A 20,277-nucleotide genomic window follows, 5' to 3' on the forward strand; every position below is an offset into this window, starting at 1 on the left:
TTCTTAGGTCTCTTTTTAACAAGGTCTTTTCACTCTGGCTAGTCAGAACTGGATTATCTGTCTCCCAGTCCTATGTGAGGTGAGTAGCCAAAAACCCTAGTAGTTATTCTCGCCTGGAGTTATGTAGTATCACCATATGTATGCATGGCTTAATATTCAGCAAGACTTAACGGAACCCCTGAAGGCTTCTAGACCTTTCCCTGTGTAATTCATATGTCATTGGTACTCTGCTCCATAAATAGCAGCTTCTGCTTCCCCAATCTTTACTCTTTTTCTCCTCAACTTAGTGAGACTGCCATACTATGTATGCTTGGGTTCTCCCACTACATGGTACTCTGGAAAGTGACTTCTGCTAGAAAACCTTGTTTGTTTCCCTTTATTCATGATAACAGTCCTATGCTGCCTGCTACCTAATGTCTGAATGTGGTTGTTTCATATATTTTGTCCAATTTTCTTATTTTGGAGGGCTAGTTTGGTGCCAGTTATGCTATTAGTAGAATAATAAAATGACAACAGATGTGTCCATCAGTCAGCTTGAACAATTTCAGTCTTTTTTCACTGGAATGTAGTTAAGCACATCTAAGACATCATTATTTTATTTGATCCAGAAATATTTTCATTATCATGGGCATTCCAATAAACAATTGCATTATCTGTAGATAATGAAATATGAGATACAGAGCTTGGGAAAGAAACCATTCTGAGCCTTTCTACAATTATGGTTGGAAAAACAAAGCCTCTTAGTCCTAGAGTTCACATGGGACTACCAGAACTCCCTAGGCCTAGATCAAGCCTAGCACATTTCAGAACCATCTTAAGATTTGGAAATCTGGTATGGAAGTCATTTTCCTTATCATCATCAAACACTGTATGCCTACTATCATTTGTGAGACACTAGCTGTTAAAAAAAGACACTAATGAATAGATATTTAAAGTTAATGGCAGTGTAAAGTAACAGATTGCCAAGTGAATGAATGCCATGAAAGTCATACTGTAATAGTATTTTAAGTGGGCTCAGTTGTCAGGGTAAGTTTTGTAGATAAGGAGATTTGAGCTCTGTTCTTGGAAGAAAAGTTAGGCCTTAGGTAAGTTATGTTGCAGAGAAAACCAGTGTATAATTAACTGCGCTTTTGAAGTTTCTGTTCCCCAGACCTCATATCCATCAGGTTATCTATCACAATGTTTTCTTTAGCTAGCACAAAGACTTTGCTCAAATAAATACCTATTGATTTTAATTCTGTATTGAGTTTTCTGTATCACCTGGTCTAGCCCTCCAAAGCGAACATGACATGCATTAAAGGGAGTCTTCTTATTTTTCTTTTAAGACTTCTGTGTAATTTTTATTGTATTTTTGAGAGTACTATGGTTTGATTTCTGTTTGTTGTCAGTTAGATGGGAAATTACTTCCTCCTCACCGATATGGGAAGTTTGACTAGCAGTTGACCTGTACCATGCGTAGAAGCATTTCATTTTTCATTGCTCATTACGGGTCACTCATTGACATGAATGTTTTATCATTCATTGGAATAGAAAGCTGTGAAACTTTACTCTTAATTTATGCAGAATACATTAGTAAAACAAAACTCTCATACTGGCTTAGTTTCATTTTTCCTACTTTATATTTTTCTTGGACTTGATAGTACTAACTTGAATAAATAAATATCCAAGAGTTCAGAAATGTGGAGAAGAGTGTGGCATTTGGAATCAGAGGCCTGGATTTCAGCTCAGATCCTACTTTTTACTAGGAATTACTTTGGAAAAGCTACTTTTTAAGTTACTTTCTGTGCTGTGTATCTATAAAATGAGAAAAATTAGTTATTACTAGAGTCTTAGTAAGTTGCAACTGGCATTGTTGTCTTGGTTGCCTTTTTAATTGTTAAACGTAATCTGCTCCACTGGATATTTAAGACGACTTATATGGGTTCAGAAAAGAGGGCAATTCTAGCTCATTAAGTTACAGTTTTAGAGTGAAGTAGAATTTGAAGCAGATCTCATTGAATCCCATATCAAATGTAAGCAATAACAGATTTGACTCTTCTTGGGAACTTTGGCCAAGTATTCATTTATGGAATACTTGAAAATTCCAAGTGTTTACAAAGATAGCTGCATTAATGTAGTCATAAACTCTTACTATAGCAGATACTTGAATAATGTAATTTCATTATAATGATGAGAATAAAAAATCAATCCCTGGCTAAGGCCACTGTCTACATGGAGTTTGCACATTCTCCCCATGTTAGCATGGGTTTTCTTCTGGGTACTCTGGTTTCCTTCCACATCCCAAAAGTATACACATTAGGTGAATTGGCATGTCTACGTGGTTTCAGTGTAAGGGAGTGTGGGTATGTGTGTGAGTGCACCTTATGATGGAATGGTGTCTTGTTCAGGATCAGTTTCCACATTGGCTCTAGCTGTCAGGGGATAGGCTCTGGCCACCTGCAACCCTGAACTGTAATAAGTGGGTAAATGATTTTCATACTTGTTTTTATTAGTCTTTCTTAAATGTATATATAGCTCACATTTATTTTTCAATGTTTAATATTAGAACTGTTTTGGTCTTTATTTAGAAGTGTGGTGATGTTTTGTGACCAGAAATATGCCTTAAGAACTTAATTTTTTTGTATCAATTAATAAAATCAATTGGTTTTGTTGTACATTATTTCACTTAAAGTCACAGTTTCTAAGAACTTATTGTGACGTTAAGTGAGGATTTACTATGCTGACCACTATTCACTTCTTTATATTATCATTTGCTTATTTTTACTATTAATATTACTAATTTAAATTAATTTTTATAGTAGCATAAAATTTTGTTTATATGATACATATATAAATATAAAAGCGGCATTTTAGAAAACTGTAGACAGATAAATTTTACGCTCAAGTGGTAGGGGCAACCTAGTATCTCACTTTTTGTAAATAAAGTGAAATTGTTGGATTTTTCACATCTTGGACTTTTGCACTAATCTGAGATTTTCAACAGTTTCTGATGTCCTCTTTGATTCTGAGACTAAATCAGGTTATTGGATTTCACATACAGCATTGATGACAGTTTACCAAGATTAAACTTCAAAGCATATCTGAAAAGTTATCTCTTTTTAAATAAGCCAAATTGTCTGCTTCCCTACTCTTCACAGTCTTTTCCCCAGTTAGCTTATCTAACTTTTAGTTCACATTTATCTCACAATTGTAGGGTCAAAGTATGGTGTTTCATTTCCCTTCAATTTTTTCTATTCAAAATTTATCCAAGCTACCACAGTAAATTAAATGGGCTGCATTCTATTTCATTAGTGCAAGTAAACAAGAATTTGTTATACCACATCTAAAAAGTTAACTGGCTCTTCCTATTCTTTTGAGACATATAGAAAGGTTTTACACATTTTATTCTATTCATCAGTGGATGTGTACATAGCACAGCACTCCTGATGGAGCTATTTATTTACCTTTAGGGGGGGCATCTGTATGTAATCAGTTGGAGTATTTTCATTTAAATACAAAGTATGGCTTAGAAATAAATATTCAGTCACATTTTCATTTGAAAATTTAGGTTTTTGTTTTATATCCATCTTCCTCACCTCATATAGTTTAACTTAATTTTTGTTCTGTAGAGTTTGCACCGTAACAATGGTTATGGATGTAGTAGGTAGCACATATAAAATTTATTTTCTGTTTCTGTTATGGATGTAGTAGGTAGCACATATAAAATTTATTTTCTGTTTCTGCAAACAATCTATGCTTTTAGTGAGAAAGCAAAGGTTATCTAAATATCAAAGCTGGTCAGTTTCTGAAGCACATAACTGTAATCAAAAATAAAATGAATATTAACATTTACTAAACTGAAAATGTCAAAAAAATACACTAATATATCTCACTTAAATGAGGACCACATATTTTGCATCATTAATTATCTGGAATAGCCAAGGCTCATGAAGTAAGGCCTCCAAGGGCACCCTAAGCAGCCAAAATACATGTATTAATGCCATAGATGAAGTTCCTTGTCCTTTGCTCAGTCAAGACATTTGTTGGGTATGGGCTATATGCAAGGCAGATAGTATGAATTAGGGTTGATTTTTTTCCCAATATGAAGCTTATAATTAAGGGAAAAAGCTAAATTCAGTTAATATTAAGTATACTGTAAAAGTGATAAGTGCTACAAATAAACTACAGATAAAGAGCTTTGGGAAGGAATTTAGAAAAGGAGTATACTTTTAGTGTATTATTGAGGAAATCTTTATAAAGTGAGTAGCATCTGAGCTTGTGACTTTAGGAAAGACAGGAATGGAGGGGGGCTTTCTAGACAAAGGTAATGGTGTAGACAGAGAAAAAAGCACAGATAACTATAACCAGTATTTGTATTGGCTGGAGTATAAAGAATTGGAAAAGTAGATCAGGGCCAGGTTTTAAGTAATCTTGATTGCCAGACAGCCAAAGTTGCGCTGTGTTCCACAGAAAATAGGAAGTTAGTGAAGATTTTTGAGCTAAAGATTGATACTGATGATACCAGCTATATATCATCTACCATTCCTCTTTGTTTATAGAATAAATTCTAAGCTTACTATCTTTCAACTCATCTCTTTCATTGATGTTACTGGCCATGGGGCAAACCTAATCATGCCCTACTCTATCTTCCCCCTTGCCTGTTAACCAGTTGACCTCTACACCTTCAAAAACCATTTCATCCCACTTCATTTCAGCTATCCATTTAGATGATACATGACTGGATGTTATCATCACCAATAACAGCATCAGCTTTAAATTTATATGTATTTTAAACATCCATATTCACTTTATCTAGAACTCCCACCCCAACAATTTCTCTACCTCATTGAGACTGCCAGTTCATTGGTCCCACCACTTTTTTGCTATCTTCATGTCCATTCATGTTTGTTTGCTTCACTCCTTTATTAAGCGACAGTTGCATATCAAATACCATGCCAGGCTTTGTGTAGCATATAATGATGAATATTTTGTGTACTGATTGTACCAAAAAGGACATTTTGCAAGGACATAGATTATGAAATAGCATGACTTCATAGCAGGAACAAGAAGAGGAAAAGAAGGGTGACAATTTAAAATGTAGCCAGGAATGGGGCTTTTAAAAAACATTATACCTTTTAAATACCTATACTCTTATTACAGACAACAACAAAGATAAATTAGGCATAGTCCCTGCCCTTGAGAAACATCCAGTTCAATGGATGAGTCAGAAAGTCACACCAACCATTATAGTAGTGTTGGAACCTAACAGAAGTGATAATAAGAAATAATAACAGGATACAGGGAGAGATTGATTCACATAATCTTTTATGTTATGTCTGTTTTACTTGTAAAGTGTACAGTTCACTGGCATTAAGTGCATTTATAGTGTTTTGCACAATCATCATTATTTAGTTGCAGAACTTTTATATCACTCCAAAAAGAAACTTTGGGCCCATTAGGCAGCCACTCCTTGTTATCCCCTGCTTCCAGCCCCTGGAACCATGAATGTGTTTTCTGTCTCTCTGGATTTGCCTATTTTGGATACTTCATATAAATAGAATAGTATAATATGTGACCTTTTGTGTCTTTAATTTATCATAATGTTTTCAAGGCTAATCCATGTTTTAGCATGTATCAATACTTCATTCCTTTTATGGCTAAATATTCTGTTGTATGGATATACCACATTGTGTTTATACATTTATCAGTTGATGGACATTGAGATTCTTTCCACCTTTTGGCTATTGTGAATAGTGCTGTTCATGTTCATGAATTGTTTATGTAAATTTTTGTTTGAATACCTGTTTTCAGTTATTTCGGTTATATACCTGGGAGTGGAATTGCTAGGTCATGCAGCAACTCTCTTTAATTGTTTGAGGAACTGCCAGACTATTTTCCCACAAGCCACGTATGAGGGTTTGGTTTCTCCACATCCTTGCCAGTTTTTATTGTCCATGTTTTTTTTATTATAGCCATCCCAGTGGATGTGAAGTTGTGTCTCATTATGATTTTGATCCTAATGACTAATGACCTTGAGCCTATTTTCATTTGCTTGTTGGCCATTTGTGTTTCTTCTCTAGATAAATGTCTATTCCTGTCTTCTCCCTATTTTTAATTGAGTTGTTTCTCTACTGCCTGAATTATAAGAGTTCTTTACATGTTCTGGATACTAGGCGCTTATAAGATACGTGATATTCAAATATTTTCTCATTCCTACGCTTGTCTTTTCATTTTCTTGAGGTATATTTTGCACAAAAATATTTAATTTTGTTGAAGGCCAATTTATATTTTCTTTTGTTCCTTGTGCTTTGGGGATTATATCTAAGAAACAATTGCCAAATCCAAGGCCATGATTTACCCTTATATTTTCTCGTATTTTCTAAGAATAGTTTTTGGGTTTTGATCCATTTTGAATTGTTTTTTAATTATGTAGAGTCAAAAGTCTTGTGTGAGATAAGGGTCTAACTTCATTGTTTCACAAATGGATGTACAGTTGTACCAGTACCATTTGTTAAAAAGAGTATTCTTTCCTCCATTGAGTTCTCTTGACACCTTTGTCAATAATAAGTTGACCATAGATCTGTGGGTTTATTGTTGGACTCTTAATTCTGTTCCATTGATCTATGTCTGTCCTCTTATGTCAGTACTGCATTGTTTTGGTTACTGTAGATTTGCAGTCAGGAAGTGTGAGTTGTTTAACTTTGTTCTTTTTCAAGATTTTGGCTCTTCAGGATCCCTTGCGTTTTCATACGAATTTCAGGGTTGGCTTTTCCATTTTTGCAAAAAAAAAAAAAAAGACCATTGGGATTTGGGTAGAGATTACCTTAAATCTGTAACTCTCTTTGGGAAGTATCACCATCTTAATATTTAGTCTTCCAGGCATAAACACAGGGTTTCTTTCCATTTTCTTAGGGTTTCCTTCATTTCTTTCAGCATGCAAGATTTACACCTCCTTGGTTAAATTTATTCCTAAATATTTTATTCTTTTCAATGCTATTGTAAATGGAATTGTTTTTTGAATTTCCTTTTTGAATTCTTTATTGCTAATGTAGAGAAATACATAAGATTTCTGTGTTGATCTTGCACCCTGCAACTTTGCTAAATTCATTTATTAGCGCTAATAACTCTTCTGTGGATTCTTTAGGATTATCTGTATATATTATACTGTCATGGTATCTTTGAATAGGTCTACTTCTTCTATTCCTATTGGATGCCTTTTATTTCTTTTTCTTGCCTGTTGTCTAGAATTTCCAGTATGAGGTTAAATAAAAGTGGTGAAAGCAGCATCCTTGTCTTGTTTCTGATCTTAGAAGGGAAGCTTTCAGGCTTTCACTGTTGAGTAAGATGTTATGTAAGCTGTATGTATGCTTTTTCATGTATGTCCTTTATCATGTTGAGGAAATTACCTTCTATTCCTAGTTGGTGGTGGTTTTTATCATGAAAGAGTATTGGATTTTGTCAGATGTTTTTTCTGCATCATTTGAGATGAGCCACCTCACAAGAAATAGAAAGTATATTGTCTGGTTAAACCAAACCAGAAAGGGGCAGGAGTGAGATGCTAAACTAAAGAAAGGGGTTAAGCAAAAGTTGTCAAGTTCCCCTGCTTGGCTCCAAACGCCTATCTTTCATGCTTAGGTATCCCAGGCAGAATTGAGGGAATCCTTCCTGGAGAAATTGAACCACCCCAGAAAAACTTCACAACAGTTACTAGTATTAGACGACCTCAAAAAACAAAATAAAACAAACAAACAAAAACCTCCAACGTTTTATTAATGTCTTAAAGAGGAACAAACAGCTAAAAAGATTGTTAGCCATGCTGGGAAAGTTTCTGATGGGAAAGAGATACACATAACAGAAAAAAAGGAACTTAAAGAAACAGACAATGCAGGAAACAAAAACACTTTAAGGAAATAATTCACAACCTTAGACAAATACTAATGAAAACAAAACAGAATGAAACAAAACAATGCTTTAAGAAAACAAGGGGAGTGGTTGAGAAAGTTCTTGGAATGAAAACTACGATAGCAAAAGTAAATTCAGTAAAAGCATTGAAAGAAACATTTGAGGAACTTTCCCTGGATATAGAGCAAAAGATAAAAATAAGAGAGAAAAGAAAATATAGAGGTTAATATGAGGTTTAATATCTAACCTCAGGAGATGTCCCAGAAACAGAGAACAGGAAATGAAGAACCTTATTAATATATTAGGAAATAAAATATGTAAATTTCCTAAACCTAAACTAAAGATATCACCAGATTTAACAGGTTTAGCAAATGCTCAGTGCAAACAATGATATAGGTTCACATACTTGTAGAAAAAATGCATCATTCTGTAATTTCAGAACCCACAGGAGATAAAAAGAAGTTACTGAGGACTTCCAGATAGGAAGAAAAGATAAATAAAATCTGTGAATAAGAATATCTGTGAACTCCAAAGCCATATGTGAGAATCTGAAAGACATTGGAGGAAAAAAAACCTTTAAAATGCTGAGAGAAATGCTGCTTTGAGCTTTTGTTATGGAATTTGTTAAATATAAATTAGAGAATGTAATGAAAACCCATGTGCCCAATGTGTTCATCTCCCAGATTGAAAAGTTATCAATACCACCCTCTCCTCATCCATACATACTTTAAATATTAAAGCAAATTCCAGATATTGTATCATTTCACCCCTATATGCTTTATTTTTATCTGTAACAGGTAAACATTTTTTTTTCTCATAGGATTGGTTCTTTTTTTTTTTTTTTATTTCAGCATATTATGGGGGTACAAATGTTAGGGTTACATACATTGCCCTAGGTAAACATTTTAAAGAAACAAAACTGCAGTATTACGCCCATCCAAATTAACAATTTATTAATAGCAAATACTTTATGTTCAATTTTCTCCATCTTAATTACTCAAGAGTTGGCTTGTTCAAATCTGTTGCATTTGGTAAATACATCTTAGGTTTCCACTAAAAGGAGACTATTACTGTACTGTGTTTTCTTTGTCATAAACCTTATAGCACTATTAGAATTTTAAGTACTGTATATGTGATATTTTAAAAAATAAAAATTAACTTTAAAACCATATATACCTGGAGACCATCTCAGGGAGTTAATCACAGATTGTATGATTAGCAGTTTAAATGTGACTCCTGTAAATTAATTAATTTTGTGTTATAGGGGCTGTCACATCAGTCCAACATATCACTTGAACATGAACCTATATCGTTCAACACTGGCTAGCTTAGTCATTCAGACATAGAAGGAATCAAGTATCCCTGGTCATGACAGTAGCAGGACCAAATGGTAATAAAGCATCACAAAACTTTTATATGAAAAATTGTTTAGATCTACTTTTACTTCTTTGAGGTATCTCCATGCTACTTTCCATACAGGTCGTACAAGTTTGGAGTCCCACCAATAGTGTATAAATGTACCTTTCTGTCCGCATCCTCACCAGCATCTGTTGTTTTGGGACATTTTGATAAAAGCCATTCTCACCAGAGCTGAATGATGTCTCATTTTGGTTTTCATTTGCATTTCCTTGATGATTAGAGATGTTGAGCATTTTTTTCATGTGTTTGTTGGCCATTATTCTATCTTCTTTTGAAAACTTTCTATTCATGTCTTTTGCCCACTTTTTAATGGAGTTGTTTGATATTTTTCTTGCTGATTTGCTTGAGTTCTTTGTAGATTCTGGTTATCAGCCCTTTATCAGATGTATAGCATGTAAATATTTTCTCTTATTCTGTTGTCTATTTGCTCTAATGATTGTGACCCTGGCTGTGTAGAAGCTTTTTAATTTGATCAGGTTCCATTTATTTATTTTTGTTGTTGCTGTGATTGCTTTGGGAATCTTCTTCATAAATTTTTTGCTTAGGCCAATGTCTAGAAGAGTTTTTTCAGCTTTTTCTTCTACAGTTCTTATAGTTTCATGCCTTAAGTTTAAGTCTGTTATCTATCATGAATTAATTTTTGTGAGAGATGGATCCTGTTTAAGCCTTCTGTATGTGGCTATCTAATTTTCCTAGCACCGTTTATTGAATAGAGATTCTTTCACCCAGTGTATTTATTTGTCTGCTTTATCAAAGATCAGATGGCAATATGAGGATGGATTCATATCTGTGTTCTCTTTTCCAATCCATAGGTCTTATGTCTCTGTTTTGGTTACTATAGCTTTTGTAGTTAGCTTGAAGTCTGGTAACATGATGCCTCCTGATTTATTCTTATTATGTAAGATTGCATTTGCTATTTGGGGCCTTTTCTGGTTCCACACAAAGTGTAGAACTGTTTTTTCAAGGTCCAGCAAAAAATAATGTTGGTATTTTAATGGGGATTGCATTGAATCTGTAAATCACTTTGGGTAGTATAGACATTTTAATAATGTTGATTCTGCCGATCCATGAGCATGTTATGTTTTTCCATCTGTTTACATCTTCTGCAGTTTCTTTCTTCAATATTTCATCATTCTCCCTATAGAGGTTTCTCACCTCCTTAGTTAGCTATATTCCTAAGTATTTTCTTTGTTGCTATTGTGAAAGTTATTGTGTCTTTGATTTGATTCTCAGCTTGACTGTTATTGGAAATTTTACAAAACTAGTATATCCTCTATGGAAAGTAGTCTGGAGATATTGCAAAGAGCTAAAAGTAGACCTACCATATGATCCAGCAGTCTCACTACTAGATATTTACCCAAAGGAAAAAAAGACATTTTGTAAAAAAGATACTTGTACTCTAATGTTTATAGCAGCACAATCCACAATTGCAAAGATTTGGAATCAACCCAAGTGCCCATGAATACATGAGTGGATTAATAAAATGTGGTATGTGTATACCATGGAGCACTGTTGAGCTATAAAAAAAAAAATGGTGATCTAGTATGTACGATTTGTAACAACCTTGACAGAACTAGAGGCCATTCTTAGTGAAGTATCGCAAGAATTGAAAAACAAACACCATATGTACTCACTACTAAATTGGAAATAATCAGTCAACACTTATGTGTACTTATGGAAGTAAAACTCAAGGGACATTGAGTTAGGTGGGAGGGGAAAATGGATGGGTAAATTCACATATGACGGGTACAATGCCCACTAACTGGCTGAAGGGCACACTTATAACTTTGGCTCAAACTGTACAAAGCAAATTATGTAACCAAAACGTGTACCCCCATAAAATTCTGAAATAAAAATAAAAGAAATAAAAGTGAGAGGAAAATCAGTTTAAAAAATAAGTTTAGAACTAAAAAGTAAACAAGAAAGGTTCCTAAGCATCAAAAAATTTTTCACAAGGCCAGGAACCTTAAAGGCTATTGGACTTGTTTGACTATTTGCATATACTTTTAATAGTATTGACACTGATTTACAGGATTATAGGTGACTAGAAAGGGAGATATGATGTTGGCAGTCTAATTGTCAAGGGATAGGCGATAGAGACAAATAGCTATTAGATTCCAACAAAAGCACTGAAGAAGAATTGAAGTCTAATAAATAGTAGTCTACTCCTGTGCCATGTGGAGATAAAGAATCTAAAACAGTTCTATAGTTCTTTTGAGGGGTTGTATGTGATAGGTCAATTATGTTGGCATTGACCTAGCCATTCTAGTGTATCTATTTAATGCCATGGATTTTAAAAATTGAGCTGTTTTTTTACTTATTGCCAGGTAATTTGTGAAACATCTCCTAAATTGCATCCCTGAATCTAACCTTAATTCTGATACATACCCAAAGAATAGGAATCAGTAATGAGGTGTGGAGTAAGATAAGTTACGATTTGGCCTGGTTGGGGCATACACTGTATAGAACGACACATATTTTTGCCAACTCACAAAAAGGTCTCAAATCTTTTTTTTTTTTTTTTAAAGAGACAGGGTCTTGCTATGTTCCCAGGCCTGGATTTGGGATTTGAACTCCTGGGCTCAAGACATCCTCCCACCTCAGCCTCCCAAGTAGCTATGACTATAGGTGGGTGCCATTGCACCCAGCTCACCCTCAATCATTTTAAACAAATGTCTGTTGGTTCTCATGAGATTTCACTTTTATTTTAAGTGGTTTTGTTTCTCAGATTCTCTGCTTTTCTCCTTCCCACACCCCCAATACAAGTCACATTGGTCAAACTGACTTATTTCCAATTGGTGAACAGATAATGTCTGCTATAAACAGAATTTAAGTCTGTTTTTCATTTGAGAATCTAAAGAATGAATACCTGATTTGTAAGTTTGATTTCATTTACTTTATTTGATCAGGTATTAGCCACATAGTGGCAAATTCAGTATCTTTCTCTTTAACCTTATGTGTTTTTTTTTAGAGGAAGTCCACAAATGAAGGGGACACCTCATTTTAAGGAAGAACAGTGTGCTCCAGCATTAAATTTAGAGATGAGGAAAATATTGGATTTGCAAGCACCCATCATGAGGTATAGTACTCTGGATAAATTTGGCATTTTGTGATGACAATAGACAATGTATTGGTTAATCACGTAACAGGAAAATTGATTTCATTTTTTTGATTGAAGGTAAGGTTTTAGCTCTAGAAATGCTTCATTACCCCTTATAAGACATTTGAAGTTTTATAGATGGCACATTATGCTTAAATTATCATAATATAGCCCATAAATTGAATATACCAACTATAATTTTATTTTGAAATTTATATTTTTGATAAGGTCTAGAATTGTTTGGCTGATGATAACAGTCCATATTTCTCAAAACAATACTGATAAAAAAATCAGGCCGGGCGCTGTGGCTCACGCCTGTAATCCTAGCTCTTGGGAGGCCGAGGCGGGCGGATTGCTCAAGGTCAGGAGTTCAAAACCAGCCTGAGCAAGAGCGAGACCCCGTCTCTACTATAAATAGAAAGAAATTAATTGGCCAACTGATATATATATAAAAAAAATTAGCCGGGCATGGTGGCGCATGCCTGTAGTCCCAGCTACTCGGGAGGCTGAGGCAGGAGGATCGCTTGAGCCCAGGAGTTTGAGGTTGCTGTGAGCTAGGCTGACGCCATGGCACTCACTCTAGCCTGGACAACAAAGTGAGACTCTGTCTCAAAAAAAAAAAAAAAAAAAAAAAAAAAAAATCACACAAGTTGAAGAAAAGAGAAAGTGCCTTTGTTTCCCAAGTTGGCATACGTTTCTGGGAAGTTTACGTACACTTGGAAGAAAGTTAATAAGCATTTTGGTCCAAGTGTGAATAAAGGTTTTTTGACAAGATGGCCAGAAATACCAGAATACCAAAAATCTCCTTTACATCCATCGGTAGAAAAAATAAGTGATCTTACCTGTAATTTGACCTTATTTCTGTAACTACTTCACAGTTGATATTTTAATTGTCACTTAGTTTAGCTGCATATTGTTTCCATTGTGTAGATGTAAGAAAATGTACTTAAACAGTATGCAGCTGTGAGAACAATGAGGGCGTTCTTTACTGAAAAAGATTTTCCAGATGTGTTTTTGGGTGAAGAAAACAAGGTGTATATAATGCTACTGTTTTAAAATTAGTAGTATTAGAATATGTGTTCTGGAGGAATGTGTAAGAAACTGGGCATAAGAAATGAGTGACTAGGCGATAGGTTTGGGGAAAAGACTCTTTACTGGATGCTCTTTAAATATTGGACTTTATGAAGGTAATACTTAATTTTTTTTAAAAGAGCCTCAATTCTGATTAAATATTTTTTTCACAATTTCTCTTGTTAGAATACTGTACAGAATGACACTGTAACATACTAAATAAAATTGTATGCAAGTGGGTCTTGCCTTCTTTGGTCCATCTTTATAGCTTGTTCAACTTACTCATCACCTGTATCAAAAGATTACTTATCACTTCACATTTTATTTCAGCGTGTAAATCCTTTTCCAGAAAGTAACTTGATGCATAAGGAATTTTGAATGGGTACAAAGCAAGGTAGACCTCCACCTGGTGGTAAACTGTATGGCATGTGGACATAGAATAGAAAAAGAGCCTTTGAAAAAAAATTTTTGTTTCTGCCATCTTGTGCAAGTTTAACCTGTCAGATGCTAGCTTTTAATATACACATTTAAGTGGTTGGAAATCTCTAAGCTTGCTTTCACAACTTCAGTGAAATAATTGCCTATTAGAGCAATGTTATTAGCACCTGAAATGCATACTTGCTAGAAATTTGATTGGAGAATTCCGATATGATTTTGAATTGAGTGAAAAGATATAAAACTTAGGCTTTATAGCCAACTATTTTCCCTCCTATCACTGCAAATGTAAGTCAGATAAGGTTAGGGGTAATGGTTATGCTGTTGCTTATAGTAGCAAGAATATTGTCATCTTTTATTTTTGATTGAAGAAAAAATATGATTGAGTGTAAACATCAAACTTTTGTTATTAATTGAAGATAATGTTTAGAAGGTAAAAATTTATAATATAAAATTTGTAATTTTAATAATATATTCTATTTCTAATTTTCAAATACCACAGTTTATTTCATCTTCATCCTGGGCACTTTGGAAAGCACTATGTTATATATAGTGTTTAATATTAAATATTAAATATGTTTACATTTTGAGAATTGGTAATTTAAGAACTATATAATTCCTTATTAGGAATATTTGATCAGAAACACTGTTCTATTTCAATGTATATATGGCAACAAATGATACATTCAGCATATTGCTTTCTAACCATACTAAATCCCTTAGAACCCAGTCAGAATCCTAAATTTAATCACACACACACACACACACACCCACCCACCCACCCACCCACCCACCCACACACACCCTGGGATACCAGCAGGCTCATGTAAAGCTCATAAAGTCAGTGATTAAAGAGGTTCTCTGAGGTCATAACTTAGAGTATATTTACATGTATTTTGCATGTACTTATGACCAGTGATGATATTCAAAATACTTAAGAGCCAGTACAGCATAAGAAGACATGAGTTAATTGGCTATTAATATAGGGTTCTGACATACCCCTACTATACCAATAATTAATCCTTGGAGTCCGTGGTAAACAGGCACTTGGGTGGCTTGGGGCAAGGCCTGTTTGTCAACCTTTATGGAAATGTTCAGTATTTTAACAACTGACATCAGCCTTTGTTTTAACAACTGTGTTTACTTTCTGTTAAATGAGATACAGATTCTATATAATGTTTATCACAGTTATTTTAAAGTCATTATCTGCTAATTCCAACATTAGAATTATCAATTATTCTATTTATATTGATGGATTTTTCTCTTGACTCTGGGTCATATTTTCTTATTCACGTATCTAGTAGATCATTTTTGTTGTTGGAGCATTGTTGATTATAATGTTGTAGAGATTATTACTTTTAGTTTTGTCAGAAGATTGTTGAGTTTTGCCTAGCAGAGGATAATCTTGATCTTGTTCCTGTCATATGCAGTGATTCTTCTAGGGAAATAGGCATAGGGGAGAGGGAGAGTGTAGTTTGAAGAATGAATATCACTGGTAAATCAATGACTACTCTGCTAAATTGCATCTCTTGATATATTAATAGATCTAAAACATAAAGTTTTTATACGCTGCTCAGTAAAGCTATATGTAAATTTTACCACTGAAATATATATTTGAAATGAAAGAATATATAATGCTTTAAAATGGGTTAACTGGGAATTTTAACTGATTTCAAATGCTGTGAAGTTCAAGAAATGGGGGTGGGTAAAGGAACATCTGTTTCTAATCTTTCTCAGTGCTCTTATATTTGGGAAGAAAATACATCAAATTCTTCATTAACTGAAATGTTTGGAGAATGAGTCATTAAAATCAACTTTCCAAAGAATTGAAGGATTAGTTTAAGAATTAAAATATTAACATTTTTTCCATCACTATGGATTAAAATATTTTTATCATATTTAAGGAAAGGACACTCTTTCCTTAAATATGAAAGGAAATTTAATAGAGTATATATTATATACATACATTTTTCATTCTTATACAGTGTTTAAATTTTTTATAGCATTTGTTACTCTTGACTATTTAAAATTCATCTTATTCCTTTGCCTTTCTTGTTATCAGTTTCTACTGATTTCCCTTGTTCTCTTTGCCAGTATCTTTGCAGTATCTTTTATGGGTTCCCCTTTCCTCTACCCCTTTCTCTCTTTCCTCCTTTCTACAAACATTTAGTGCCATGTATTTAATACATTCTAGCATTGCCCAAGGGGCTGGGCATACAGAGCTAAGCAAAGCAAGGTTTTTATTTCCCCAGTAAGTAAATGTTAAATATCTGTGCAAATATTGTAAGTTGAGATCCTGCTATAATTATTTTTCAATTCTTGACTGAGAGGTCCTCCCAAGAGAGGCTATACTTTATTTGCCCTTGAACATCTAACACAGAATATAGCACCTGTCAAGGAGCATGAGCTCAATAAATGTTGTGATGCCTGAAAAATATATTGTCTAGAAGTATGCTTTCCAGTGTAGTAGCCACTATCACAAGAAGTTATTTCAATTTAAATTAATAAAAAGTAGATAGAATTAAAAACTATTTTTACTAAAGTTAACTAAAAACTCTATTTTTAACTAAAGTTATTTAGTTGTACTAGACATATTTCAAGGGTACATTCACCACATGTGGCTAGTGGCTACCATTTTCAGGTAGTAAAGGTATAGAACATTCATATCATTATTGAAAGGTTTATTAGACAGTGCCAGAGAATTGTTAACCTCTCTATTCCATGGTACTATGTCATCCTGTCATTAGTTGTGTCTGTTCATTTTATGATTTCTCTGGCTCGTTTCCTTTCTTGTTAGGTACCACTCATGCTTCCATCTTTTAATTTGCTGTTTCAGTATTTCTAGTTTTTAACCCAGTTGATCAAGTTTGTGACTCTGGCTGCCCATAGTCTTTCAATTCTTTCAGATTTTCTGATTCTACATTCAATTATACATTGGTAAAGTGATGCATAGCTAACTTGCTGATAAATGGAGAATTTTTTTGTAAATGCTTTCATGATTTTTTTGCATGAGTATTTTCTAAAGCAGTTATATTCATACTCATTGCTTTCCCAGTATGCTCTCTTAACAGTTAATTTATTCTTCCTACAGTTTGCAGTCTGTGCTGGAAGATCTCCTGGTTGCTACTTCTGATGGACTTCTTCATCTTATTCACTGGGAAGGAATGACAAATGGAAGGAAAGCTATTAATCTTTGCACAGTACCCTTTTCAGTAGACCTGCAGTCATCTAGAGGTAGTTATACTTTCTATATGAAGTAGAACCAGTTGTTTAATGTTTGATATCTAGTTAGATAACTTCTATAGATGACCATTGGTTTTTATCCTTTGGAATTAATTATGCAAGAGGAGGGAGAGAGGGAGTAAGAGAGTGAGTATGAGCGAAAGAGGGGGAGACAGTCATTCAGTAGGAAAAGATAGTTTAATTGTTTAGGATTGGCTGGTCATGGTGGCTTATGCCTGTAATCTTAGCGCTGTGGGAGGAGGAGGTGGGCGGATCATTTGTGCTCAGGAGTTCAACACCAGCCTGAGCTAGAGTAAGACCTGGTCTCTACTAAAAAAAAAAAAAGAAAGAAAGAAATTAGCTGGACAACTAAAAATATATAAAAAAAAATTAGCTGGGCATAGTGGCGCATGCCTGTAGTCCCAGCTACTCGGAAGGCTGAGGCAGAAGGATTGCTTGAGCCCAGGAGTTTGAGGTTGCTGTGAGCTAGGCTGCTGCCAATGCACTCTAGCCCCGGCAACAGAATGAGAATCTGTCTCAAAAAAAAATTGTTTAGGGTTATTAGGTCCGTTAGTTTTGCCTTTTTAACCTTACAAGATTTGCAAGCAAAATATGAGAGAATAATTTACTATATTTGTTATCCTATTTATGTGCTTGTTTTTTTCATCAGTAGGTTCATTCCTGGGCTTTGCAGATGTACACATCAGAGACATGGAATACTGTGCCACACTTGATGGGTTTGCTGTTGTGTTTAATGATGGTAAAGTTGGATTTATTACTCCAGTGTCAAGTAGATTTACTGCAGAGGTATGGCTTACTTACTTGGAATGTTTATTTTTTTTATTTTACATTTATTAATTTTACTTTGTTATTAAATTCCTCCCTGTTTTCTGTATTCATATAAGATTTTAGAGATTGTTAAATTTTTAACCAACTATACATACAAATGGTGTAAGTAGACAAAATTCTATTCGACATGGTTTATTTTATTTATTTATTATTTGTTTATTTATTTATTATTTATTTATTTATTTTGAGATAGAGTCTTGCTCTGTCACCTGGGCTAGAGTCCTGTGGTGTCAGCCTAGCTCACAGCAACCTTAAACTCCTAAGCTCAAGCGATTCTCCTGTCTTAGCCTCCTAAGTAGGTGGAATTACAGGCGCATACCACCACCCCTGGCTAATTTTTTCTGTTTTTTGTAGAGATGGGGTCTTGCTTTTGCTCAGGCTGGTCTTGAATTCCTGAGCTCAAGCGATCCTTCCACCTCAGTCTCCCAAAATGCTAGGATAACAGGCATGAACCACGGTGCCCAGCCAGTTAGACGTGATTTAGAAAAATAATTCTTTCTCTCTTCCTCACTCTCCACATGCTAATTTCCCATTTTCAAAGACAACTGCCTTTTTTATTTCCCTACTAGTTATTTTGATATTTATCAACACCTACTGATTATTTCCTTTAATTTTTAGGTTTTAGGCTGTGTTTATTAACTTCCTACTATGGAAAATGACCATTTACTTTCCTCTTCCCTATTCCCACCACACTAGCATATTCTTCTTCCCATATTCCAAATATAGTTATTGTGATTTTGATTAAGTTACTATTCATTGTTATATTTTTATCAATATGTAAGCTCTGTTGTTTGTACCTGTGCCATGTAATATGTTAGGGTTATTTTTCTTTTCCTGCAGATTATTCCTCCCACTGGGAATTAATATATAATTGTTTTGTTCTTTACATTTGCTTAGTTTTTATGTATTTACCACTTACTCAACCTAACACTGTCAGTTGTGTAAATACTCTCTCAATTTTTTCAAATGCATTACATTATCTGTGCATTTCATCTTCTTGAAGAAATTTCTCTTGGTGCCTTCTGTTCTGCTCTAAACTGGACTGACTGGTCACTTACTATATACCCGTCACACAGCTGTATTCTTTGGCTTTCCATCATCATCCTGAGGATACCCTTTACTCTTATTTTTATGGGATCCATTGATATGTAATGTTTAATTTAAAATGTATGGATTTTGCTTGTGGGACAGAGACCCAGAATACAATTGAATTCATTGAAAGCTCTTTGAAGTTTTGATGGGTTTGTTTGTCATCTTTACCATAGGATGAGCTGTATGAGTTATTTCTTTGGAGAAGCCTCTATCTTTAGAATCATTCCCTTCCCTTTCCATTTCCCTTCTTTTTCCCTCCCCTCCCTTCTGTCTTCAGTGTTCTTTGGAAAATATACCTGATTACTCCAATATTCTGGGATTTGAATTACAGAAGAGTTAGGCTAGAGGATCAAAATCCAAGTGTGAACCTTTGCTTTCTATCCCTGTTTTCAGTGTGGTATATAAACCTGTGAGGTTTTTGTTTTTCTTTTTGTTTTTTTACTCACTCACACACTCTGAAGTTTTTGTTTTTCCAAAGAAAAATATCCAGTTTTCTGTTGGAGTGGCTTTGGAGAGCTAACAAGACAGTCAAGAATAACCAGGCTAAAGGAGGCTAGAGACTCCAGTATTTGAGTCTGTAGTGAACATGAACAAACTAGGCTTTATGCAGCAACATAGATAGACCTCACAAACATGTTGAGTGAAAGCGATTAAACACAAAAGAATACATGCTGTGTTTCCATTTTATGTAAAATTAAAGGAAAAATAAAACATAAGCAGTTTTAAATTAGAGTATATATGGATGCATATTTAAAGGGTAATGGTTTAAAGGAAAAGGAGGAAGTGATTACTGTGTTAGTCTGGATATTGGTTCCTTTTGTGGTAGGGGTATGAGAGTACAGTGATGGTGAACGACACTATTGGGGGACTTTTGGGTATTGATAAATCTTAGCCTGAGTGGTAATTCCACAAGGGTTCCCTTTGTGATATTATTGAGATGTACATTTTTGTTTTGTGTATTCTTTAATGTATTGTAATTCATAATAGAAAAGGTTAAATTTTTTTAAAAAATACTCTAGTGACTGCCATATATCACCTGGAGAAAAAGCCAAAATTCTTACAGTTGCCTTCAAAGCCCTATTTGTCCTCTTATTACATCTCTTAACTCATGTACTACTTTCCTTCCCCCTGTCCAGTCCACATAGGCCCCTTTGCTGTTCTTTGAACATAATAGAAATGCTACTACAATAGGGTCTTTGCACTTGCTT

The 20,277-nt window shown here is 34.3% G+C and overlaps 1 protein-coding gene across 4 annotated transcripts in view; it reads left to right on the forward strand.

The window, feature by feature from the left end:
• RIC1 (RIC1 partner of RAB6A GEF complex) overlaps positions 1-20,277 on the forward strand; it is a 102,987-nt gene that overhangs the window by 37,762 nt on the left and 44,948 nt on the right. For 3 of the 4 annotated variants that reach the window (XM_012738007.2, XM_020289268.2, XM_012738022.3), the window contains exons 4-6: positions 12,272-12,379; positions 16,998-17,140; positions 17,799-17,935. In XM_012738007.2, the coding sequence (XP_012593461.1) occupies positions 12,272-12,379; positions 16,998-17,140; positions 17,799-17,935 (388 nt within the window). The remainder of the gene's footprint in view (positions 1-12,271; positions 12,380-16,997; positions 17,141-17,798; positions 17,936-20,277) is intronic. The other variant, XM_012738012.2, reaches the window with a different exon arrangement.

This window comes from Microcebus murinus, chromosome 12 (genome assembly GCF_040939455.1).
Source record: "Microcebus murinus isolate Inina chromosome 12, M.murinus_Inina_mat1.0, whole genome shotgun sequence".
NCBI lineage: Eukaryota > Metazoa > Chordata > Mammalia > Primates > Cheirogaleidae > Microcebus > Microcebus murinus.